The sequence below is a fragment of the Corticium candelabrum genome, chromosome 1 (assembly GCF_963422355.1).
Source record: "Corticium candelabrum chromosome 1, ooCorCand1.1, whole genome shotgun sequence".
Taxonomy (NCBI): Eukaryota; Metazoa; Porifera; class Homoscleromorpha; order Homosclerophorida; family Plakinidae; genus Corticium; species Corticium candelabrum.
Window position 1 is genome coordinate 9,543,966 of NC_085085.1, and position 26,137 is coordinate 9,570,102.

The following is a 26,137-nucleotide window of genomic DNA, read 5'->3' on the forward strand; positions in this document are numbered from 1 at the left end:
CTGTCGCATTGTTTGATAGAATTCTTGGGAATGATGGTAGATGTCCAACACAACAGCTTTCTAACTGGGGTAGAGTATACTTCCAGCATTACGTATTTAAAGTCCAGAATTTTTAAGACCATGTCTACAAATGCTGGGGCTATAACCCGGTCTAGTCCATGCGACTCTACGCCACTGTGAGGAATAAAAGAGGAATGAAAGAGCTGTCATTTTCAAGGTCATTACAAAATGTTGATGAGTTCTCATATCTGGGCAGCACGTGTAGTCCACAAATCATGTGGTTGTTCTAATGAAATTGGCAACACGATTGCTAAAGCAAGTACAACATTTACTACTGACATAAACGAATATTTAATAAAAAAGGGGTTTTGAGAACAGTCTAATTGAGAATATTTAGAGTTTAATCCCCACAATTCTACATGTTATATGGCTGCGAGTCCTGCTTAGTGATTTGTGAGAAATTGTGAATATTAATCAGTTGTCTACCTTTTATATGAAATGTATCAGAATAATCTAGGTGTATCACTGTGGCATACGATTTTCAATAACTATATAGAAACCTTTGAGAAGCCGTAAAATTAAGACCCTATAGATTTGAGTTGCAAATAAAAAGAGAGAGAGATTGCAATGGCTATAGGCACATCATTGGAATGAACAATAGCTTAACTCAGAAACAGCTGCAATGGAGTAAGCTACCAAATCCGAAGCGACCAGCTTATGAAACAGAAACAATGCTAGATTGATAAAGGGCTAACGAGACTTGAAATATTTGAATGTGTCAGTGGAGACCGTCATGCTTGGCGGTGGTTTTTTGCTAGACATACGCTCGTAATGGGTATAGCTGTAATTCAGGTGTGTGGGTGTGTGTCAGGCTCGTGTGTGTTATCTTCTAGTTGAGTTAGGTTGCATAGTGAAGTTCACGTGATCTCCTCTAGTGAGTATGAATCTGATCGCTACCGTTGTAAAACTAGCAGTCGTATTTTGCTACGTTATTTCTGGATACCAAACTCTAGGCAAAGAGTCTACGACAACCAAAGATACAGTGGACTATGGCGTCGACTCAAATACTCCGGACTATATTGACTGCTCCTCCCAGTACTCTGGCCTTACTGGAACCGATTTAATCCCCTGTTTCAGTCTAAATCGTGCATCACCAGGAAGCTATTGCCTTCAAGAGGAAAATTTAGGCAGAGGAAAAGCAGACAATTGTCACAGCTCACAACTTAAAGCTTGCTCTCTAATCGGTATTTACGTGAAGAGGGTAGGTCAAAAGCGATCGTCTCTGAAAGTCGATTGTCATCTCAAATGGACAGAAAGCGGATACTGGCAACTGGATGTAAAAGATCAAGCCAGCTGCGGCGTCATGTGTTTCAAGAAGACAAACAAATATGGTGGTAAGTACACGTGCATGTACTTCAATTTGTATACATGCATAAGCGCCACTCAACTATCATTACTTTCTCTTTAGAAAGTAACTTACAGGTACCACAGTTCGAAGCAAATAACACAGTTGATATGGCATCGCTACAGTACATGGTACCTCGTCAACAGGGCATAGGTCCAGAGGCAGACTCTAGATGCTGGGTATGCCTTGTTTCAGGAATGAGCACAACAGTATTCCAAAACATTGTAAGAAAGGCTGGCTTCTGCAAATTGTACGTAGACGAGACAAGGTGGGCGTTGGGTGGATGGAGTGGAGAGACGTATAAGGGCGACGTCATTTCTACGTCTTGTCAGGGATACTGCATCAACGGTTAGAATTGGTTGTTCCGAGACGCAATTTAATGACTGATCCAGATATGTTTGTTCTTGTGCACTAAGCTCCTCAGACGTTAGGTGTGTGCCCGTACGGAGTGTTTCTTAAGGGCTATACGCAGACGGGATTTGTTGGGAAGAATACTGGCAACGAAAAGTTTGTGCACTGCTTTATATCTTATGTGCACATTGCAGCAGCTGGTACAATAACGGGAGACAATGGATGTCATTTGGAGCTTGACGGTGGCGCCTGGAAAATGGTCATAAAATCTTCAAGCAAGACAAGAATTGCTTGTGGAGTGCTCTGTCTCTGCAGTCCGAATGATGTCTATGGATGCATTCCATATTACAAGATAGCGCCACCAGCTCTTATCAATAAAGCAAACGCAAACAGTGAACAAACATCAGTAGATTTCTGCTATTGGGCAGATGTTATAGTTGCCATTTTTGTTCTTCTATTTCTTATATTGAAATTGATTGCTCCATACGTCAAACGCAAGGCAAACTAGCCAATGTGGCCAAAAGACAGGCATGATAAATTTTGCACGGTGCAGCTCTATTGGTATTATTTGAATAATTTTTATTGAACACTGTTTGCACAAAATCATGTATGCTTTTCCGTTTTCTTCACATCTAGTTTTGTCAACATGTACTTTCTGGTAGAATTCAACACATGTATGTTGTTTAAATTGCTTTGCATTATACATTGACAACACTTGACAGGGTGCACGTATATATACATACATGCATACATACATACATACATACATACATACATACATACATACATACATACATACATACATACATACATACCTATATATATATACCGTATAAAATGAAATAGTGGCGTGAGTTTATTTTGGCCGTTTGCTAAGAGATTGACAGAAAAGCATATTGGCGGATTTTATTTTGGCGGTTGGACGACGCTAGCCTCCACCCACTTCACACGTGGCCATGGGAGGTTGACACCTGCATTCGTGGCCATCACATTTCCGCGGCTTCGTGGTCTCAACTATTGATGAAGAATTGCTGTGTAAGCGTAAAGAACAAAACCCACATGATTCCTATGCTGTTGCCATTGTTATCGCCATTATCAATGCTTGATGAACGGGGGTGACGACGTCAATATAATGTCATACCCGTATATCTCGGTGGCCAAAATTATTGGCGGATTTTATATTGGCAGTCGCTGGAAAATCCGCCAATCCGCCAAAATAAACTTCCCGCCGATATTTTATCTTATACCGTATATATATACGGTCATCTGGAGATAATTATTTTAGGTTGATATATACAGTATATATGTAGTAGTTAACGCATGGTAGGGAGACGATATCCAGTTTATTGACCGATGTCTTGAGGAGAAAGCCCCAAAAAGACCTCGGTCAATAAACTGGATATCGTCGACCCTACCATGCTTTAACCTATTTGTTGCATGTTTAACATCCTACTGTAATTAGAGTTCATAGATTATTCAAGTTGAATTAGAGTGGTTGTGTATTGCAATGACAGCTAGAGTTTTATGTCAAACAACCACATTTTGACAGCTGTGAAGTGTAGTTGACGTGCACGTCAGCCCCATAAGGCCACGTGCTCAAAAGTATTAGTACAGTACAGTATCCACGTGTTTTGCCAGCGTGATGTCGGATCAGAAAGAAGACCGTAATAGTGACCAGGACGACGACTTTCAGCCGACAACAAAGATGAGACGCATTGGTTCCAAAAAGGTTACCACTAGTACTAGCCAGCTTGACAGCAGATTTGCTGAAAAGACGAGTACGAACAAAGTACAGGAGTACAGCAAGGGTACGGTTTGCAAGAACACGACTGCCTGCAACAGTTGGACGATGCGAACATTTGAAGCATGGAGAAGCAATCGAAACAAGGATGCTCCACAAGAAGAGCGGGTACCCACAGACATTCTCTCAACGAAGGATTCACAACTTTTGCAAGAGTGGCTAATATGCTTCCTACTGGAAGCGAGGAAGACCAACGGTGACAAGTATCCTCCAAAAACTCTCGTACAATTGGTGTGTGGGCTACAACGTATACTTCGAGCTCAGCACAGAAGCGATTCGTTTAACTTTTTTCGACAAAGCAGACCATCGTTTTGAAGGTTTGCGCAATGCTCTTGATAAAGTCTGTCGAGTATTACGTCGAGAAGGACTAGGAACGATCCGCAAGGGTTCCAGTGTATTCACTGCTGAAGAAGAAGACAGTCTATGGAAGAAGGGAGTAATTGGCTTAGACACACCTGTAAAACTACTGAGGGCAGTATTCTTTTATAATGGGATAAAATTTGCTCTTCGAGGTGGTGCGGAGCACAGAAGCCTCAAATGGAGTCGGGTGACTAGATGCAGCCAAACCACAGACGGATTGTCAAGAGTCTGTTACATTTATGTTGAGCACGGATCCAAAAATCATAGTGGTGGACTACGTGATCTACGGCATCCAAACAAAAAAGTCACAAGGTAAATTATAGTCAAGCTCCAACGTGTTTCTGTAAGGTAATAGCATTTTGTGGTTTGTGGTTTATCAGATACGCTAATGAAGAAGCTGGTGACCGTTGCCACGTAAAAATTTTGGATCTCTATCTTAGTAAGTTGCCAGCAGGATTTTCTCGAGAAGCCTTCTATTATAAACCTTTGTCGTCTACTCCTTCATTTGGTCCTTGGTATTCAAAGCAAGTAGTCGGTCATAACACTTTGGCTACAATGATGAAAGCGATGACAGCTGAAGCTGGTCTTCCAGTTCGAACCAACCACGCTCTTCGAGCTACTAGTGCGACAAGGCTGTTTCAAGCGGGAGTTCCTGAACATGTAATTCAAGGCAGAACCGGCCACAAAACCTTGCAAGCACTGAGACAATATCAAGAGCCATCTGAATTTCAGCAAATGGCAGCGTGAAAAGTTTTGGGCAATGGCCATGGACACACCGATTACACTGACGCAAAAGTCAAGGAGTCCGGAGAGACAGCGGAACAGGCAGATGAGCTGAAAGTAGTCGAGGTTGAACAGCCGTCTGAACGGGAAGACAGAATCCGGCGCCATTTGTCATTTCTGACTGCGTCTTTACAAACTGCAGTACTGTGAACATTATCATTGGTAAAGAATAAGCTCGTAATCTAAAATAGGTATGCCCATGTATTGATTGCTAGTTGGTTTGCAGTATACAGATTCTGATCGGTCAATATACGTTTATTGACCGGTCAATAAACGTTTATTGACCGGTAAATATACAACATGTGGTTGAGTTGCTATGGTAGGAGTGTAATATAACGAGAAAAAGAATCCTAGCAACGGCGGAATAACCACCCAAACATGCAACAAATATATATATATATATAACTCTACGACGTTTGGCTAGCCAGGTTTGCTGCTTGGTTGTAAGGTCAAAGCTGCCCGACATTCTTCTTCCCTATGGCCAAGTGGGAACTGGCACCAAGTCTGGCATGGAGGCAGCAATCCACCATTTTTCTAAGTTCATTGATGATCATGGTCAAGATCCAAGTCTTTGTTGCATAAAGATAGACATGTTCAATGCTTTCAACAACTGTTTTAGAGACTCTTTTCTGCTCCATCTTCGAAAAGAACTTTCTGAAATATATTCTTGGGCACTGTGGTGCTACCACTCTAAGGGTGGGCTTCGTTTTGGAAGCCATCGCCTTCAATCATCAGGCGGAGTTCAACAAGGTGACCCTTTGGGACCTCTTCTATTTTCACTTGTGGCTTTGGAATTGATGGATGACATAGGTTCAGCTGGAAAAGTTCTACTTCAACTTTGGTATCTTGATGATGGTACGTTCATTGGACCTCGACTTGCAATTGCTCAACTCTTCCATCTTCTGCAATCTAGAGGTCCTTCCTTTGGCTTTCTTTTGAATCCCACCGAATGTGAAGTGTTCTGGCCTTCTGGAGATCAATAATTTTCGGAATTTTCTTCTGAGGTTCAACGTGTTGTTGGGTCAGTGGGTGGTGTAGAGTTTCTTGGATATCCAGTCTTTGGATTAGAAGAGTACTACTGTGGCCACATCGCTAAACGTGTAGACAAAGTTCTTCAATGTCAGGAGAAATTATTGGATATGGATGATCCCCAGATACAGCTGCTACTACTACGATCTTGTCTATCCTATTGCAAGATCAATAATTTGCTGAGAACAGTTCCACCAAACAAAGGTATCCATCAACTGGCCAGATTTGATTCAAACCTACGGGTATGTCTTGATGCCATCATTCGATGTTCCACCTCAGACATGTCTTGGTTGCAGGTTTCATTGCCTGTTCGTCAAGGGGGACTAGGCCTACGAGAGGCGGTGAGAACGTCCTCTTCTGAATTTATTGGCAGCTGTAACTCAGTTCGGTCATTATGTTGTCGTCTTCTATCAACTTCGCCACTTCTGGAGGAGTCAGTGCCCAATAGTAATTATTTGTCGCCTGACTTTAGTGCTTTTCCTGGAGAGTCTTCTGCTAAGGATCATATTCGAAGTCTTGTGGCTGACTCGCTTGACACCATTGATCTTACATCGAGTAGTCAACGTGACCTGCAACGTCTCCTGGACACCAAGCTTTCAACAACTATCTTAGAGAAAGCAAGTTTGAGAGATCGTGCTCGACTAAACACGATATCTGCTCCTCACGCTGGAGCATGGCTAAGGGCAATACCCAATCCCAATCTCAGCCTTGCCATGCCCCAGAGGGAGTTCATAATCGCTGTTCGCACATGGTTGGGGATATCTTTCTTCCCACCTCCTCCAAGCTTAAAGCGTTGTTCTTGTGGACAGGGTTTAGACAGTTATGGGGACCATCTACTGGGTTGCGGAGAGGGAAACTGGAGAAACAGACGACACAACGCTCTTGCTGACGTAATGTTCGAAGCACTATTATCTGATAATGCCAATTGTCGTCGTGAGCAACGGCTTTGTGGTGACTCGAATGCAAGACCAGGAGATGCATACCATCCAGATTTTGAGAGAGAGCTACCGACTTACTTTGACATCACAGTAAGAAATTCTCTCCAACCAACATATATGGTAAAGGCAACTTGTCAAGCAGGGGTTGCTGCAGAAGCTGAAGAAAGAGAGAAAGACAGCTCATATAAAGATATTGTTAGTGAGAATGGAGGTGTGTTTTATTCACTAGTTGTTGAAAGTCTGGGCTTGTGGTCGCCGTCTAGTCTCCAGATTTTAAAATCAATCTGCAGAAGAACAACATTCCACAGTCATCTCACAATGAGCCAGGCCACATCCTATTTCCACCAACGGCTTTCTATTAAACTCTGGTTGTATAATGCAAAGATAACTCTAGAGAGATTGTCTGTAGATTGCTCTGATGACGTTCTAGACTTTTGTAGAGTGGGGGATTGGGTTGGTTTTGGGTTAGTTTTTAAAAATATATGCACTGCGTAAGTATATATATACAGTATGTAGAGAATACACACACACACACACACACACACACACACACACACACACACACACACACACACACACACCACACACACACACACCACACACACACACACACACACACACACACACACACACACACACACACACACACACACACACACACACACACACACACACACACACACACACACACACACACACACACACACACACACACACACACACACACACACACACACACACACACACACACACACACACACACACTAGGATCCATGGCCCGTCCTTTGTACGGCCAAGGAACTGTAGTGTAAAGATAGGTCTGTGAACACGTCACGTGCATCTTTGTTGCGAGGTCCCGGAGATGCGTTGAATGAATTCGAATCTTGCTCTTCGCGCTTGTTTCGGTAGAAATCAACACACTCTCCGTGTGCCGCTTGCTGCAGAAAACGTGTAGGTTGGATTCGGTGCAAATGCAATCAGAATTTGGAAAGAAACGAAAGCGCTAGAAGAGTAAGTTTCGTCGGCAAGAGATACTCGATTGCTGGAAGCTTTGCGAAGGACGACGATGCATACAGTCAACACAGGACTGGTGTAGACGTGTGTTCGAATGAACTGGAATGTGTAGCGTTTGCGTCATCGAGAAATTTTACGCGGAGGACCACCCCTCGAGAAGGGACCCGGTGCATAATTTTTTAATTTTTTTACGCAAACCCTTCACTGTGCATGCCGAGTGTGCGTGCCGATTTCGGTTGCAAACGGACAAAGACGTGGCCGCCATACGCGAACACACACACACACACACACACACACACACACACACACACACACACACACATACACACACATACACACACACACACACACACACACACACACACACACACACACACACACACACACACACATACACACACACACACACACACACACACACACACACACACACAGACAATTTGAGCTTTATATATTACTAGTATACATGGCCCGTCCTTCGTACGGCCAAGATACTGTAGTGTAAAGATAGGTCCGTGGACACGTCACGTGCAATCTTTATTGCGAGGTCCCGGATTCTGAACCCGTTTGTTGCACGGGCTACATTAGTAGGCGAAAGTTACAACTATAGATGTGTGGGTGTTTCTTCCCCATATTTGCTGCACATTTTACTGGTACTAAGTCCTAGCAGTATGAAAAGAGTAGCACAATGGCAACACATGCACGTCAGTAGCCTAGGTATCTGACTCTTTCTGAGCGTGTTTAGTGGCTTTTAGAAAGCCCGTTTTTAAAGATTTGGTGGAATATTATCATTTCACTGTAGTGCTTTTGCATACGCATTGTTTTCATTTCTTCTTCAAGTGCATAGACTAAAAGACTGTCAGTTGTTTTTCATGTCAACATTCACTGCAACGCTCTATGATACACTACATTTTTTGTTTTTCCTCCGGTGCGTTGATAAAGAGACTGCTAGGTCTGCCAACTCTTGAGCACACAAAGTATAGTTGCCCGTGCGAAAAGCAAGGTGTTTGCAAGTCTAACCCAACAACTTTCAATGATTAACCTTGTGATTTATTGATGGAAATTGCAAAGCAAACGTTTAGTGGAAACTGCAGTCGTTTAAATTGAAAGGGAAGGTCCGATGGTATGAGTGGTATTCTTAGTATAAAGATGTCTTTTCCTTGAGCTAGTCCTGTCAGTATGGTGGCTTCAAGAACGTGCGGTAAAATCTGTTTAATGATGAGTCGTGTTCCATTGAAAAGATCGGGAGCATCCAGATTTCGGAGAAGCATAACCGGGCACCCCACTTTCAATTTAAGATTATGCGGTGGCATGCCAGAAAGATCTAAGGAATTTAGGAAGTCGGTTGGATACTACAAAGAATCCGACATGTCTACAACTGTGTCAATAGACTTTAGCAGCTGTCTTTTCCAGGCAATTGCATAAGAAGTTTTTCATTGATTTTGCTGGTCATGTCATTTCTTGGTGCAAGGATGGCACGCTCGCACAACCACTTGTGGTTCTTGTAGTTTACATCCAAGTTGGGGAAGACTTTTCCGCTAATTGCCTCTACACCGTTAACTAATTCTCCACATCCGGGTGGTATGGTTACCAGTCCGCTCTCATCAGCAGTCAGTTCGCCGTTTCCAATTGATAGAAGCATCGATAAAAACTCTTCCGCTGTTGCGTCCCCTTCAAGATACACTCTCATGCTAGTAGACAGGCTGAGAGTTTGGACTTGCTGCCATAGAAAAGAAGATTTAAGGCAAGCTGAAAGCTCATCTGCCGGGGTTCCCCTCTGTATGACTAGCAAAGTTTGCCGAAAATCACCAGCAAGTAAAACGCTTGTTTGCCATTGTGCACTCATCCCACACAATCAGCTGACATTACTTTAGTATTGTGGCCATTCCTGTACCCTTAGCGATGTTACAGGTTGGCGTGTCCGTAGGTGCCAATTTTAACGGAATTTTGAAAGCTGAGTGGGCAGTCCTGCCTCCGGTAAGCAAAGTTGCGGCAATTCCCGATGAAGCAACAGCAACAGCAATCTTCTTTTGTTGCCTCACCTTAGCAAGTAAAAGGTTGAAGAGGAACGTCTTGCCTGTGCCACCAAGTGCATCTAGAAAGATAATACCACTAGATCCACTCTGCATGTTGTCTAGGATGACGTGATAAGCCGCAGCTTGGTCTGGCACTAGTAATGGTTCGTTGCTTGATACGTACGCTGTAAGCTCATCTTGGTCATAGTTGGTCTCTCTGATCAAGTCTCTGCAATTGCATACCTGCTGGTCTCTCTGAGGTGTCGGCAGACCATACGTTCTAAGCTCGTGGCCTCCTAATCTAATAACTATGTCTTCGAACAGTATGAGTGCTTGGTTGAAGGAAGGTTCTTGGCTAAGATTGTGATAGCGCACCTAAAATGGAGAAGGAAAGGTTAGAGTTGCAGTTGCTGTAACCTGTATGTTTGTAGGTAAAAAATTCTTACCTCAAGTAGTATGTCTTCCGCTAAGTTCTCTTTGTGTTTATCCCACAGGCTTTTTGGGTTTCCCAGCCCACACGTGACGATCATAGTGCCAAACAGATTTCTCAGCATGCGGGAAGAGCGACTGAGAGCAGCTTCTTCTAGAGTTGCGCTCCAGTGACCTTCATCCTCCAACAAACCCCTCATCGAGCAAGCTTCTCTGAAAGTTTCACACTTGAATTGATTGACCATTCTAAGATCTTCATACGATGTCGGCCCTCTGACTATGTGAAGGAGAAGGAGCAAGCAATAGCATTCAAATGCGCTTGGGTGGATAGTGTACACTCTACCAAGAGTGTCGCATGACTTGATTCCTGGATGTCCTTCCACGTGGATGCCCTGAATGCGTCGTTTCCATTTCTTACTGGAGCTGTCTCATCTGTAGTATTGTGGCACCTCGCAATACAATAGAGTTTTGGCAAAGTCGTCTTCTCGGCAAAGATCGAAGAATGCTGTCAAAGTAGTTCTAGGTGGCTCTGCTACTCCGTCTCTTACGTTGTCTTCGGTAAAATACAGACGTTGCCCATTCTCCAGGTGCACGTACAAATGCTCCACTTGTGGATACCTGTGATGAATCGGGAAGTCGAGAATACGCCATGTTGCTTCACTGCTGCAGATGTATCTTCCAATCTCGTACCTTGAAACCTCATCCCTCCTCATTTCTTGCCGTTCAAGCACGAATACTGCCTGATAGCTACAGTTGTTGACGTATTTACATATGAAATTGATCGATTTTACTGTATTGCAGTAGTCAACATTAATGTGCGCATTGAAGATCTTGGACAGAATAGGGCAATAAGGGACCACCCACTTGTTGTCAATTTCTACTTCGTTGCAACCTAAGATTGTCACTTTTGCTGTAAATCCACCATCTCCCGCCTTTCTTCTGCGGTAAAGTGGGTACCCGTCGTGCCCTGTCTGAGTCTCCTGGAGAAGCTCTCTTGGATATCGTTTCGTACACTTACCGTCTTTCATGCATGGCGACTTTCGGTTTAGTGCACCGCATGGCCCATGGATCATTTGCTTCTTGATGATGTTGTACAGCACGGAGTCTTCTTCCGGGTTGGATATCTCTGCACTAATAATAGGGTCGACATCAGCAGGGTAAAGTTTCTCTTTAAGCCACACCAAGATATGCGAATGGGAAGGCCCCGCTTTTGCCACTCGATGAAGGACATGTGACAGCGTGTTGTGCCAAAGATGGCACCGTTGTTGAGCAATTCCATTAGCTTTTTAAACTTCAGGCGAAAAACTCTGGCAAGAAGGTCGTGTCTGTTCTGGGATGTTTGTCGTCTCATCAGCTTATTTTAGAGGCGTTGCATGTAAAGTTATAAAAAGATCAGGACGGCCGTACTTTCTGACATACGTCATTGCATCTTGAGTTTTCTCATGCATGTACCTGGGACCGCCAGTGAAAGAAGATGGAAGAATGACTGCTCGTCCAAGGTCAGTATCTAGGCTATCCTGGGCGAGAGCATCTTTTATGTGGATGTAGCTGTCGACTCGCAATTTGCTCTGATTGTGGCTTACGTAGCGGAGACGTTCTCCCTCAATCTTAGCGTACATATCGACTAAAACTGATGGAAGAGGATTTTGGTTCTAAGTAGGTGGTTAAAATTGTTTGTCCTCACCATGATTCTGTAGGCGTAGAAGTCCATAGCGGATATCTTCTTGTTGGTAGGCAAATCTGTTCTTGGTTCAACTTCACGCAGTTCGAAATTATATCCATCTTCGCCGCGACAGAAGAGTAGCGGGTACTGAAGCGCATCGTAGGATCTGTGGGTTTCGGCGACTCGTTGAAGCTGGTCGTTGCGCTTTTGCAGAACAATATCACGCTTGTTGAATTGTTGGCCAACGATGAGAATAGCAACTTCATCTGTCAGTGGAGCGTTAAATCGTCTTGGATGTTCCATGGTTGGAGTTTTGTCTGGTCGAATAACTATGCGGTGCTCTGGTAGGTCCATCTTCTCTAGGGCAGTCTTGAAGCTCGCCACATAGTTGTTTACGTTGTGGAGCATCTCCTGAAGAGACAAAATGATGTCAATCTTCACACCAGGCACAGCTATGCATCGTGTCTAGCTTGTTCTTGTTTATCATCCATAAAATAGATTTGCAGAAACTCTGGGTTTTCTCCTGACTGAGGTTGCATGGCACCAATTCTGTGGTAGACCTGGCCCTGAACTTTAAATGTGGGCATAAATCCTGGTAGACAGACTCTTTCCGAACATCCAAAGCTTGTCATCTGGGATGCAGAGTTGTATTTTCTGATGTTATTAACAAATTGCTTTGAATCGTGATTCTCTAAGAGAAGCAAAGATTTGAGCGACTCGGGGATGTTTGAGATAAGAGGCAGATTGACTTTCCCATTTGAGCAACACATTCCCGGTGCTTCGCCAACCCATTTTAGGGAATGGCAATACTGACACTCTTTGGACATTGCCCCAATCTGTACATCAGCATGTCCGCTGTAGTCAATCGATTGGTCGTAGATAAAAGCTCTCCCCTTCCATCGTTCAACTGTTGGTTTTGATTCCTTCTTACCTCGGAGTCTTGCTTGTCGCTGCTCTGGTGTCTCTTCTTGTCGTGCTCGTGCAGTGCCTTCTCTGTCAGCAGACATTCTTGCTTGCTGCTGCTCTGGTGTCTCTTCTTGTCGTGCTCTTGCGGTTATTTCTCTGTTGGGAGATAGTCTCTCTTGCCGCTGCTCTGGTGTCTCTTCTTGTTGTGCTCTGGTGGTCATCTTTCTGTTGGCAGATTGTCTCTCTTGCCGCTGCTCTGATGTTTCCAACTCTCTCGCTCAGGCTGTTCTGTCATTGTTCATGGCTAGTCTCAACTCACGGCTAACGGCTGTTTCTTCAGCTCTGTTGTTTCGTATTCTCTTCGCAGCTGATGTGCGACGGCCAATTGCTACGCGTTTTGGCCGTCCCATGTCGTTAGTAATCGATTCTTAAATTGACTCATATGCTACTATCACAATCCCGAGCATTTTCACAAAACCCGGATGTAGATAGCTCACGCATGCATGGCCATGTCCAAAGTACGATTAGTTAATTAATTAATTAATTAAACTTTAGTTGGCACCCTGCTCCGAAGGTCTCTTTTAGTTTAATTACTACGAACGTTCGAACGTCAGCAAAACTTCGCTCTGGCACGCAATTGTCTGCAGCTACACGTATGCGCGTAGTATGTAGTTAATTAATTAAACGGTAGGTTTCTAGACACGTTACAAACGACGCATTTAGTTGATCAGCGAATGCATGACCCGTCCTTTTAGAGGCACAGTAGTGTTTTAGCGGAAGACGCGCTCAGTGTATGGGCACGTCACGTGCATCTTTGTTGCGAGGTCCCGGATGCGCTGAATGAATTCGAATCTTGCTCTTCGCGCTTGTTTCGAACGAAATCGGCACACTCCCCGTGTAGCGCTTGCTGCAGAAAACGTGTAGGTTGAATTCGCTGCAAATGCGATCAGAATTTGGAGAGGAACGAAAGCTCTAGAAGAGTAATTAAGTTTCGATCGTCGGCAAGAGATATTTGATTGCTCGAAGCTTTGCGAAGGACGACGATGCATACAGTTGTTGTGTTTGTAGATGCTTGCTAGCATACGGGAACTGGGGTTTTTGCGGTAGATAAAGGATGACTGAACCGGTGTTTGAGTCAGTGTTAGAGTAGCGGCCGTTAACGTGTGTTGAATAGTACATTGAGTGAATACACGACAATATTGGCGACGAGGATGGCGACTTCAGGCATTCACCCGCCTCCTCCTTTCCTTCCACACCCCGGGGAACCGGCGGTGCCATGGAAGCATTGGTTGTCCGCTTTTGACACCTACGTGGCAGCCGCGGCAATCAAAGACGAAGCAGACAACAAGCCTCGACTACGCGCCCTTTTGACTCATTGCTTAGGACTGGAAGGGCAGCGGATACTTTCGACGGAGACAGAGACGGAATCATACGTTCAGTTACGTGATGTGTGTGCGACGTTGTTCGGACCGAGACTCAATTCTATGGTCGAGAGATTCAAATTCCGACAAAGAAAGCAACATCAAGGAGAGTCCGTGAAGCAATATGTGTTTGCTCTGAGACAGCTAGCAGCCACTTGCAAGCTTGGACCGTTGCATGACGAAATGATTAGGGATCAACTTATAGAAAAGACGGTTTGTGGTAAAGTGAGAGACCGCTTGTTGGAAGAAGATGAAGATCTTACTCTAGACAAAGCAATTGTACTGGCATCACGAATGGAAGAGGCGGCTAGGGATTCAGCAGCTATTGCGACAGTGTCAGGTAGCGTAATGGATGCAGTGCCAGGAGGTTCAACTAATACAGCTTTGGGTCAATTGGCACAGGAGTCACGTGGGATTCGTCAAGTACAGACACGGCCAGGTAAAAGCGGCTGGAGTAGCAGAGGAGACGGCAAATGTGGTAACTGTGGGTTCGCGGTTCACAAGGGTTCAACATGCCCAGCATCAACACAGACCTGTAGAAAATGTGGGAGAATAGGACACTACGCACGTTGCTGTAGGTCAAAGAAACAGTCACAGATCCAGGAAGTTGATTGTGGCAATGAGCAAGGGGTAGAGTTGGAGACCGTTCGAATCAATGTTGTTGGTGGTCAGTCCAGTACACTCGAGTATCGCCAATGCGTTTGCGAGTTAGCTGGTGTCAGTTTGTCACTTGTTATTGACTTGGGGGCGAAGGTTTCAGTGCTGTCAAAAAGGTCATATGATCGATGGTTTTCTTGGAGTAAGCTGGAACCAGCAAATCGAAAGCTAGTTGGTTATGCAGGATCGCCAATAAAGGTGTTGGGAAAGGCAAAGCTACCAGTCCGATACCGGAGATGTCAATTAGCAGAGTTTCCATTCTATATTACAGACAAGGGGACAGACATACTAGGTCTCGACTTGTTTGATGCCCTGGGATTTCAAATTTGTTGGGATCCAGAAGAACTAGGCAGTCATAGTGTACAAGCGGTTGACTTGCTCAACGATGGAGTTACTAAGGGAGGTTGGAGTCGGAGATGGCCTAGGGTGTTCAGTGGATTGGGGAAAGCCAATCACTTTGTTCATTGCCCGTTAGTGAACACCACCGTACCACCGATTATGCAGCCACTTAGGAGATTGCCACTGGCTCTACGAGAGAGGGTGGCAGAGGAGTTGGATCGTTGGGAGAGTTTGGATATCATTGAAAAAGTGGATTCATCCCCATGGATCTCAAATTTAGTAGTTGTATGGAAGAAATCAGGGGCAATTAGACTCTGCGTAGACCTTCGAAGAGCCAATCAGGCAATCATACCTGGCAAGCATCCACTTCCAACAATGGAAGACATACAGTGCCTTGCCAAAAGTCATGGTAGTTGTGTGAAAAGGCTGCACCACGCAAGAAGTGCTCCTGTTTTGTTACACAAGCTTCTAATTTCACACGCCTTGTGTTATATCCTGTACATTAGTATTTAGTTGCCAACCCTTTAGATTTCAGGACAGCTTCTACCCTGGAATGCATAGATAACATCAGTTTATGCACAGCGTCTTGTGGTATCTTTATCCACTCTTCTTTGATAGCTTGTTTCAGCTGATCAACGTTGCATGGCGGAGGATTTCTTGCACCAATAGATTTCTTCAGTATCATCCATAAATGTTCAATCAGATTCAGATCTGGGCTCTGCGCCGGCAAGTCCAGGGATGTGATGCCATGTTCGGTCTTCCACTCCGCCACCTTCCTCGCTCTGTGTACACGAGCATTGTCATCTTGCAAAACAGTTGACATTCCATGTCTACCTCTCTCGGCTGCTAAAGGCAGGAAGTGTTTTTCCAGTGTTTCCTTGTACTTTTCACCGTTAATTTTGCCTTCAAGGAAAGTCAGAGGTCCAACACCTGATGAAGTCATGGCACCCCAGATCATGATGGCAGCTTCACCTTGCTTTACTGTGCCTAAAGTGCAGACTGGTAGCCATTCTTCTGTGGTCTTTCTCCAAACAAACACTCTACCATCACTGCCACTGAGTTTGATGCGGCTTTCGTCAGTAAATACCACATTACTCCAATCCTCGACCGTTTTTCTAATGTGTTCCTTTGCCCAACAGACCCTCTTCCTTCTGTTGCTTTCAGAAATGAAAGGCCTTTTTTCGAGCAGCACGACCGTGATACCCCATGTCTTTCAGCCTTCTTCTTGCTGTTGTCTGACTGAAAGATTTTGAGCAGGCCTTGCTCCACTCAGGTGCTATTGTTTTTGCTGGTTTCCGTCGGTTCTCCTTCACCATTCTTTCCAAATGGCGCAGATCTCTTGCTGTTGCTTTCCTTGGCCTTCCCTCTCGTTTCATGTTATGAACATGTCCGTTGAGATTGTACCTTCTCACTAGATTCGATATTGTTGTCAATGGCCGCTTCAGCGCTTTGGCAATCTGTGTCATCTTCTTTCCCGCCTTCCACATACCAACAGCTTCAGACCGCTCAGCTGTTGTCATTTCCTTGCGTGGAGGCATAATTCAAACAGATTCATCCAGCGAGTTTCATTAGGTGTTGCTTTATGGCTATCGTGCAATTTGAGTATTGTGGGCATGATAACTTGAGTATTGTGGGTATGTGCTTTGCAAACAACAAGAAATACTTGGCACTACCATGACTTTTGGCAAGGCACTGTAGCAGCAGAGTTTTATGGATCTACAGTATTTTCGAAGCTGGACTTAAACCAGGGGTACTTGCAAATACCTTTGGCAGAGGAAAGTCGCTTTATTACAGCATTTGTAACACATAAGGGGACTTACCAGTTCAAGAGAATGCCATTCGGTTTGGCATCGGCCCCAAGTGCCTTCCAGAAAGTCATGGTTACGGTCGTAGCCGGAATACCAGGAGTTGCTGTCTACATGGACGATATTGTCGTTCATGGGCCAGATCGACCAAGTCACAATAAGAGACTGAATGATGTGTTTCAACGACTACAACATCACAATTTGACACTAAATGTGGACAAGTGCACTTTTGCAGTTAAGGAAATATCATTTGTGGGACACAGTATTTCGGCGAGTGGTATTCGTCCTCTAACATCTAACATAGAAGCAGTTGAAAGACTGAAAGAACCGACATCAGTGACAGAACTAAATTCATTCCTCGGTATGACAAATTACTACCTCCGGTTCGTGCAGGGCTATGCTGATATCTCTTCTCCTTTGCGGTGCTTATTACGGAAGGATGCCCATTGGGAATGGTCCACTGAATGTCAAACGGCATTTGACAAATTGAAACAGCTTGTCACATCAGCACCAGTTCTTGCCCACTTTTCATCCACAGCGGACACCTTTGTGTCGTGTGACGCTTCTGGAGTAGCTATTGGGGCAGTATTGTCTCAAATACAAGATGGACAGGAACGTCCTGTGGCATATGCGTCCCGTGCGTTGTCACCAGCAGAGCAGAAATATGCTGTGGGAGAACGGGAGGCATTGGCCTGTGTGTGGGCGTGTGAGAAGTGGCATGTATTTTTGTTTGGACGACCGTTTGTACTTCGTACCGATCACCAAGCCTTGGTATCACTGCTATCTGCGTCAGGAACAGGTCAAAGGCCATTGCGATTACACCGGTGGACAGAACGGCTGTACAAGTATACATTCCGCGTGGAATATCGACCTGGTCATTCCAATCAAGTTGCTGATCTACTGTCGAGGTCACCAGCTCCAGCTGAGAATTCAGCATGGGACTCTGATGATGTGGAAGAATGTATATTATTGTTGAGCACATGGAGCCCGGGGGTACCCTTGGATGAAATGGAAAGGGAGTCAGGTGCAGATGCAGAAATCCAAACGGTTTTAAGGTGCGTCCGGGAAGGATGGCACGATGTCAAAGGAGAGTTCCGTCCTTTTTGGAATGTTCGACACGAGTTGGCACCTGTGGGTGGAAAGTCGAGTTGTCTGATGAGAGGGAATCGAATAGTCGTACCAAGGTTGCTGCAGAAACGGGTGCTACAGCTAGCTCATGAGGGTCACTTGGGGGTTGTTCGTATGAAACAGAGATGCCGAGAGTTTGCCTGGTGGCCTGGGATTGACCGCCAAATTGAGCAAATGGTGAGAGATTGTGAGCCCTGCCTTGTCAGCGGGAAGTCTCGCCAACCTGTACATGCTCCATTACAACCTACTCCTTTACAACCTACTCCTTGGACAGCGGTACCGTGGCAACGACTTCAGGTAGATATCTTTGGAGAAATTCAAATAGCAATGGCTCACCAGCGATACGCTATTGTAGTTCATGATCTGGGATCAAAGTGGCCAGAAGTAAGACTGTGCTCACAAGTGCGGACGCAAGAGGTTGTGCAGTTTTTGGAAGACCTTATTGTTAGGTGGGGGTTTCCTGAGTCGATAACAACGGACAATGGACCTCAGTTCCGGTCGTATGAGTTTCAGCAGTGGTTACGAGAACGGGGTATTCGCCATATTCTCACACCACTGTATCATCCAAAAGCAAATGGAGGAGTCGAAAGATTCAATCAAGTGCTTAAACAAGGCCTGAAGACAGGGTTGTTGGAAGGACGTTCAGTGGAGAGTTCAGTGCAAAGCACATTGTTTAATTACCGGTCTACGGCGCATTCACTTACGAGGAAATCTCCAGCAGAAGTTATGTTGGGCCGAAAGCTTCGGCAGCCCTTATCCCAGATGATTCCTAGGCAAGATAAGAAGGGATCACTTCAGCTGAAGAATGCGGACGAGGTCGTGGCAAGGAAACAGGCAGCGATGAAGGCATATGTAGATCATAAAAGGAGAGCTAGAGCTTCGTCCTTTTCTCCCGGAAGTTGGGTAAGAGTAAAGCGTCCGCTAAGAGGCCATAAGTTGAAGTCGCAATTGTCCGATCCAGTAGAAGTCTGGTCAAGGGTAGGGAAGGACACTTACCTGCTACAAGATGGACGTCTGTGGCATGCTGACCAATTAATTGCTGTGGCGAAGCCAGCTGGTGTTGCAAATACAGCTGCAGTACTCAGCTGGACTGATGGGGAAGAGGAGATCTCAGAAGACATGACAGGAAACCAACACGATGGGGGAAATGTCGAAGTCGAAGGAGAGGCAGCAAGTGATGCAGGCACTGCCCATGATCATGAAAATGAGACAGAAACAACAAGGCCAAAACGAGTGAGGACAAGGCCCAAACGCTTCGAAGATTTTGAGGTGGAATATGCAATTCGATTAGAAGGGGGAGAAAATGTTGTGTTTGTAGATGCTTGCTAGCATACGGGAACTGGGGTTTTTGCGGTAGATAAAGGATGACTGAACCGGTGTTTGAGTCAGTGTTAGAGTAGCGGCCGTTAACGTGTGTTGAATAGTACATTGAGTGAATACACGACAACAGTCTGCACAGGACTGGTGTGAGCGTGTGTTTGAATGAACTGGAATGTGTAGATTTGCGTTATCGAGAAATTTTACGCGGGGGTCGACCCTCGAGAGGAGACCCGGTACATAATTTTTTTAATTCTTTTACGCAAACCTTCTCCTGTGTGCGCCGAGTGTGCGTGCCGATCTCGGTTGCGAACGGACAAAAGACGTGGCCCCCAAACGCGAACACACACACACACACACACACACACACACACACAGACAATTTGAGCTTTATATAGTACTAGGATCCATGGCCCGTCCTTCGTACGGGCAAGATACTGTAGTGTAAGGATAGGTCTGTGGACACGTCACGTGCAATCTTTGTTGCGAGGTCCCGGATATACTGAATGAATTCGAATCTTGCTCTTCGCGCTTGTTTCGATAGAAATCGACACACTCCCCGTGTAGCGCTTGCTGCAGAAAACGTGTAGGTTGGATTCGGTGCAAATGCGATCAGAATTTGGAGAGAAACGCAAGCGATAGAAGAGTAGGTTTCGTCGGCAAGAGATATTCGATCGCTCGAAGCTTTGCGAAGGACGGCGATGCATAGGGTCTACACGGGACTGGTGCGGGCGTGTGTTCGAATGAACCGGAATGTGTAGCGTTTGCGTCGTCGAGATATTTTACGCGGGGGTCGATCCCTCGAAAGGGGACCCGGTGCGTAATTTTTTTAATTTTTTTACGTAAACCTTCCCCTGTGCGTGCCGAGTGTGCGTGCCGATTTCGGTTGCGAACGGACAAAAGACGTGGCCGCCAAACGCGAACATGTACACACACACACACACACACACACACAGACAGACAATTTGAGCTTTATATATTAGATATATATATATATATATATATATATATATATATATATATATATATACGTACACACCCACTCATGGACACACGCACGCACGCACGCAAGCCGTACGCAACTACTCACAACTGAACAGAGACTTGATGAAGTCATCACTGCCCTGAACAACTCTGTACCTGACTGAGAGGGAAGTTCTTAAAATGTTCGATCTCTACTTGGCCAGAATATCCTCCTCCGTTTGGAGATCGACGTATTGAGCAGACCAAAGGCTGAACCCCTCACCAAATTGAAAAAGAAACGAAAAGGAGCATCTCAATCCCCATCATGTATGTGCAAACGTTGAAGCTCTAATCTATGAATTCTTTCAATGTCATCCAGAAGCTACAACCAACGAGGGAGAACAACAGAAAACCCATGGTAAAATAGAATTGCTGTTGTAGGCAATATTTTATGTTTGTACCATCTTTGGTTGTTGATGATATTTGTTGGAATCAGTCGAGTCATTTACAAGAGGTGTATTATCCCAGGATTTCTCAACTCCGTGGACAGCACCTGTTAGATATGCCGTCACTGCGCATCGGCTATTCTGTTCGCTCAGATTTGCTTGGACGGTCTCACTGTTTTGACCAATTCATTGTTGTCCAGCTAGGAAATGTGATCAAAGAATTGCACCCTAGTTATCAGGAGCTGTTATAGAGGTGGCGTTCGACCAATAATTCAATTAATTGAACAAAATTTTGCCTAGTTATTTAATTAATAACCACAAATAGAAAATTTTTGTTAAACTTTTAATAATTATATAATAGTTATCAGTTTGCTCGATACGTTTTAGAGCTTGACTGTTTAGTTGAAAAATATCCTTCACATATTCTAGTTACTAATTAGCGAAATTGATTCGAAAAGGGTTAACGGCTGTTAGAAAAATATTGCAACACGATGCTATCTAGATAATTGTCTAGGAGTTGGTGCAATTTAAAGACTAAACAGTTGCATGGTAACATACTCATTCGATTAATTGTGCTCTACGTATACATATAGTACATACCATCAAGAGTTTTCAAACCTGTGCAAGACTGCAACTAGAAATGAGCTGGCACTGCTGCTTTACTGTATGCTCCACACTCTCTAACTAAAGACTGTAATCTCAACTTTCAGACACAGCCTGTCAATTGCAATTGCCACTGATATCAACAGATCTAAAAGGGCATGCATTGTTTGAAAAACTGACTAGGATTATTATTATCTAGTGTGTAGCATGCAGCATACTGACATAAATGTATTTGGCTATTTTGTATTTTACAGCAAATTCTTAATTAAATACGAGTTTAGCCATGAATTAAAATCTTTTGCATATTTAATATCAACAATTTTAAATATGTATTAATATCAACAGTTGTAATCCCAAAGTGCCCCATCAAGCCCCCAATTTCGACTCCATTGTGACATTTGACTTCATTGTGAAAATGTGCTGTGCACTTACTTGAGTTAGCTAACACGAGTTACCGAGCACATGCAATGATGAAGAGTAACGAACACTTGTGGTTGTTAGTGTAGAGTAACTTGGTATTGTGAAATTGCTGATGCAGCTACTACAAGTTTTGCACACACACACACACACACAAACACACAAACACACAAACACACACACACACACACACACACACACACACACACACACACACAAGTGGCGTAGGAAGATGTTCACGAGCAGGAGGACTGCACCGTGGATGTCATTACGATCATATATACATATACATACATGTGTGTGTGTGTGTGTGTGTGTGTGTGTGTGTGTGTGTGTGTGTGCGTGTGTGTGTATAGTGCCAAAACTACCTCGCTTGCCAGACCGTAAACAGATTTGCAAAATTAACTGGCACAGAAAATTTTAATTCCTACTCTGAGCGAGAGCGAGCAGCCCCTCACCCCCGCTTTTTGCGCTGGTGCACACACCTGCGTAAAATTACTACGTAGATAATCTAGCAATTGATCGAAACAGCTAATCAACAACATCCAGCAAGATGACAACAGACGTTCGCGACACTGCATGTGCTATGGACATGTATACATATCTAATGTTTTAGTTCATTCGCCATTGTTGCTTTGATTGGGTTGTTGATCCAGTCTTCTGTAGGATCTTTTTTGGCATATCTTGCAGATGAAGAAGATGGTAGTGACAGTTACTGCCACAAAACAACCTAACCCAATTCCTACCAAATTAGATGTCTTTGCACACCAAGGCAGTTCTGCACACTTATCGCCTCCATAGGATGTCAACCCAGTGCACGCACTTTTGCATTTACACTGTAATGTAGAATCTTTGTCACATCCTAGAGAGCCCGGCTCATTACAATTTTGTTTCAAACAGTTATACTCCACAGTGAAAGTTGTATTGATAGTTTGGTTTACTGGTATATTCAGATCTTGCCTTTTGGTGTAATTGAGAACAGCCTGAAGCGTGACCAAGCAATGTTTAAGATCTTTTGGAACTGATCCATTCCACACGAACTCATTTGTTTCTACATATGTCATTCGTACACCGTGCGATAAACTTGACCAGCTTGATAGGCTTAGCTCGTTTTTACAGTTAGAAGACAACGCTCTAATGAGAACGTTTTCTTCCAGTCTCTTGTCTCCGCACTTAGACGACATGTGACTGCTAGTTTGTAAACATTTCAGTCTTACTGTGCACGTAACAGACGACGCATAAGGCACTTTAAGCGCATTTCCTGCTCTGTAACCATTCTTGGGCAGGCAAGAAAAACCAGAAGTGTTTGGATCGATGTAAGACAACGATTGAGCATATTGAAGAGGATAATTGATATTTAGTTTTAGCATGGACGCAGAATTGCATTTCTGAAGTAAATCAATATTTTCTGCGGTTACGATCGGTTTTGTTTCACCCTCAAACGAAACGTTGACGAAAACGGTTATGTTTGTGTTTGACTTTGGATTGGATGAGCTTGAAGAACAGCAGTAAGTAGACATAATAAAATGAACACTCTTCGAATCCCATGTCCATACAGGATCATAGCTCGTTGACGATATCTGCCAGAAGAAATCCCACCCGTGTGCAGAATCATGAACAATTACTGGTCCACAGAGTTCATGCATAGGAACTTTGGCAATGCCACACGAAGGTTCTTTTAATGACAATTTAAAATGCACATATATATCTGCCTCGAGCTCGTGGCAACTATAGATAAACAGCAGTATTAGTAAGAAACCATTTCTTTATTAATGTTTATAAGCAAATAGATGTAAAATCTTTAAATAATTTAAGTTTTATTTTTTAATATACGGTTTCGTTTCTAAATTTAAATTAAAAATAAATATATAACACTTTAAATTTGAATAACGTTCTAAAAGTGTTTTACATTTTAGTTCATTGACGATGATGCAATTGTCTCAATTAATTATTAGCGCAATGGGTAGAGTCTACCAGTATGCAAATAAGCTACTGATGTAGAAACTGTTCCTCTGGCGCATAGCTAGAGATGTTTTGCGTTGCCTGAAACCCGTTTGCAATAGGCGGTGTGTGACATCGAGTTGTCTTGTTCTGCCAGGTTAAAAATAGAATAATTTTTGTATAGAAAGCAGTCTATTTCACGACTGTATTTGACAATTATTTCAAACGACGAGACAAACTATAAAAAATAAATAATAATAATAATAGAAATGCACATAATTATATACAAAGGTATCAATTTCAAAATATTTCCATTTTTATAAGCCCAGGGGCGTAGCATGACCTCTGGAAATGGGGGGCTAAACTTCACGATGCTACGAAACACGCCCACTTTTATGAATACACTCGCTTTATTAGCTTTTAGCTATTGACTGATACGAATGAGTGGCAGATCCGGACTGGAAAAAGGGTGGTATATATACCGGTACTATATACAGCTTTGGCCCTCACACATATTTACAGTATTTATGACCACGCCTGCAAATGCTGGGGCGCTAGCACACGCTGCGCTCCTAATATTAAGCCTGTAGACATAATTATAAGATCAAACACAATGAGCTTAGAGAATAGAAGCAATAGACACAGCGGTCTCTCTAGAATAGGCGTTCCACATAGAATTATAATACGTTCCTTTATGAATAAAATTAATTAAAAAATGAGTATCGGTCTGGACATACCTTTTGAAAGAGGTCAAGTTCACAAGAATAATTTCTTCTTGCAAGTATAGTGGTGAAAGAGCTCCTGACATAGGAGTCCCTGCCAATCATTCATCAAAATAACTACTAGTCTATGTTATTACAGCAACTGTTGCAAAGAAACATCAGTTTTCTCGCTAGAACTTTAAATGTGTAAGAAGGGCATGTCACTTGTATTCCTGATAGTTAACTAACTGAAAGAACGCCATAAAGAACTGAATTTGCTTGCATGTACATTATTTACTAAAGCAAATTTATCGGCACATGTAGTCTAACACATTTTGCGTGCATGCATATCAACTTAGCTAACTAGTGTAGTGTATCCACTTCACGATAGACCAGCAATGCAAATCGTACTTTAATATTATCATTAATTAAATACTTTAGGTAAGTGTTGTCTGAAGGGAGCTATGTAACTACATAAGTTGCTACGTTTATAAAACAATGTGTACATGTAGCCAATGTTTATTAATTTGTGGTACAGGTTTTGCAAGTTTTTTACTTTAATTAAGCAACTACACATAGAATTAATTAGATCGAACGCCATGCAGTTTTGTATTACGAAATGCATGTGAACGCCCTATCGCCTGCACGCTTGTATCTATAAAACACCATCAAAAAAGTTCAAACGATCGTGGTGGACATTGCACTGCATGCAGTAACTGAATCGCACTGTCTAGCTAGAGGTGAGGCAGTTCTAGCAGTTGACCATTTGTTGTCGAACTGACACAGGCTGTTCTAACTGCATAGATATCTAGTAGGAGTTCTATATGACTGGCCGGTTACAGGCTGCTGTAGATCGACTGATCGTGTGCAACATTGTGGGCGTGGCTATAGTGCAGAAAGCCTTCTAGTCCAAAATATCTAGCGAGAGAGCTGATAAGAATGCGTCTTTTAATTAAGCTAGATACCTTTACAAGGGCAAGAATTTTTCAAGTTGTAGATATCTCCCAAAACGTCACAATTATCTGTGCTCGGGCAAAAATTGTGGTTTGCAGAAGTGCCACCGATGTTTTCTGTGTCTTTTGCAATAAATAATCTTTGATTTAGTACCGTTTTATTGCAGTAGTGGCATGCACTATTTGAAGAGCACCAGGTTGGCAACGCCAACCTACTCACGTGCTCGGATTGGCTGTAGTCTTTCAACGCCTTCCAACTGCAAACATCAGTAGCACAACGCGTTCTGGAAAGGCCGCATCCACTGTTGGACGATTCTAACATAAAAATTAAGCAATCCTCTTAAAAGCTCTTATTAGTTTCCTACTTTGTGAGTACCTCTTGCTGGCGTCGAGTTCGACTGTTTTGAGACGCTTGCAAACACGACCAAGGAAACGTAAAAGCGAAGAAAGGTCATTTCGATTGCTAGAAAATATTAACGAAAAGCGTGCGCACTCTGCGAAGATTTCCCTTCCGTCAATGATAATAGATATCAAGATACGGTAATTAGAATGCCCGGATGCTTTCATGTTTTCTTATTACGAACGTCGTTACGGTTTGATGTCACACAAGACTGACCAGTAATATACTGTACATACGTATATTATTAAAACAATCGACGTTATAGAATTAGAACAGAATGAGTGCTAGTTGATGAGAATTGTAGAAGGCAAAGTGACAAATTGACGACATTACTTGTGTAACACTCCCTAAT

General features: G+C 43.6%; 5 protein-coding genes across 5 annotated transcripts; 3 read left to right on the forward strand and 2 right to left on the reverse strand.

Moving 5' to 3' along the window:
* The first annotated feature begins 933 nt into the window (after positions 1–933).
* LOC134190846 (uncharacterized) lies at positions 934–2,420 on the forward strand. The gene is made up of 3 exons (XM_062659378.1): positions 934–1,394; positions 1,469–1,753; positions 1,822–2,420. The coding sequence occupies exons 1-3, from the start codon at positions 941–943 to the stop codon at positions 2,262–2,264; spliced, it is 1,182 nt and encodes a 393-aa protein (XP_062515362.1). The 5' UTR covers positions 934–940; the 3' UTR covers positions 2,265–2,420.
* Positions 2,421–8,718: 6,298 nt separating this feature from the next.
* LOC134195086 (uncharacterized) lies at positions 8,719–9,371 on the reverse strand. The gene is made up of 2 exons (XM_062664128.1): positions 9,195–9,371; positions 8,719–9,033 (listed from the first exon to the last, which is right to left on the reverse strand). The coding sequence occupies exons 1-2, from the start codon at positions 9,369–9,371 to the stop codon at positions 8,719–8,721; spliced, it is 492 nt and encodes a 163-aa protein (XP_062520112.1).
* Positions 9,372–13,905: 4,534 nt separating this feature from the next.
* LOC134195188 (uncharacterized) lies at positions 13,906–15,617 on the forward strand. Its single transcript, XM_062664213.1, has 2 exons — positions 13,906–15,520; positions 15,577–15,617. Exons 1-2 carry the CDS (start codon positions 13,906–13,908, stop codon positions 15,615–15,617), a joined length of 1,656 nt encoding a protein of 551 aa, XP_062520197.1.
* Positions 15,618–18,316: 2,699 nt separating this feature from the next.
* Positions 18,317–19,481, forward strand: LOC134186317 (uncharacterized protein K02A2.6-like). Its single transcript, XM_062654250.1, has one exon. The coding sequence runs from the start codon at positions 18,372–18,374 to the stop codon at positions 19,371–19,373; it is 1,002 nt and encodes a 333-aa protein (XP_062510234.1). The 5' UTR covers positions 18,317–18,371; the 3' UTR covers positions 19,374–19,481.
* Positions 19,482–22,194: 2,713 nt separating this feature from the next.
* On the reverse strand, positions 22,195–25,898 carry LOC134195100 (uncharacterized). Its single transcript, XM_062664116.1, has 4 exons — positions 25,762–25,898; positions 25,398–25,700; positions 24,469–24,547; positions 22,195–23,518 (listed from the first exon to the last, which is right to left on the reverse strand). The coding sequence occupies exons 1-4, from the start codon at positions 25,838–25,840 to the stop codon at positions 22,408–22,410; spliced, it is 1,572 nt and encodes a 523-aa protein (XP_062520100.1). The 5' UTR covers positions 25,841–25,898; the 3' UTR covers positions 22,195–22,407.
* Positions 25,899–26,137: the final 239 nt, after the last annotated feature.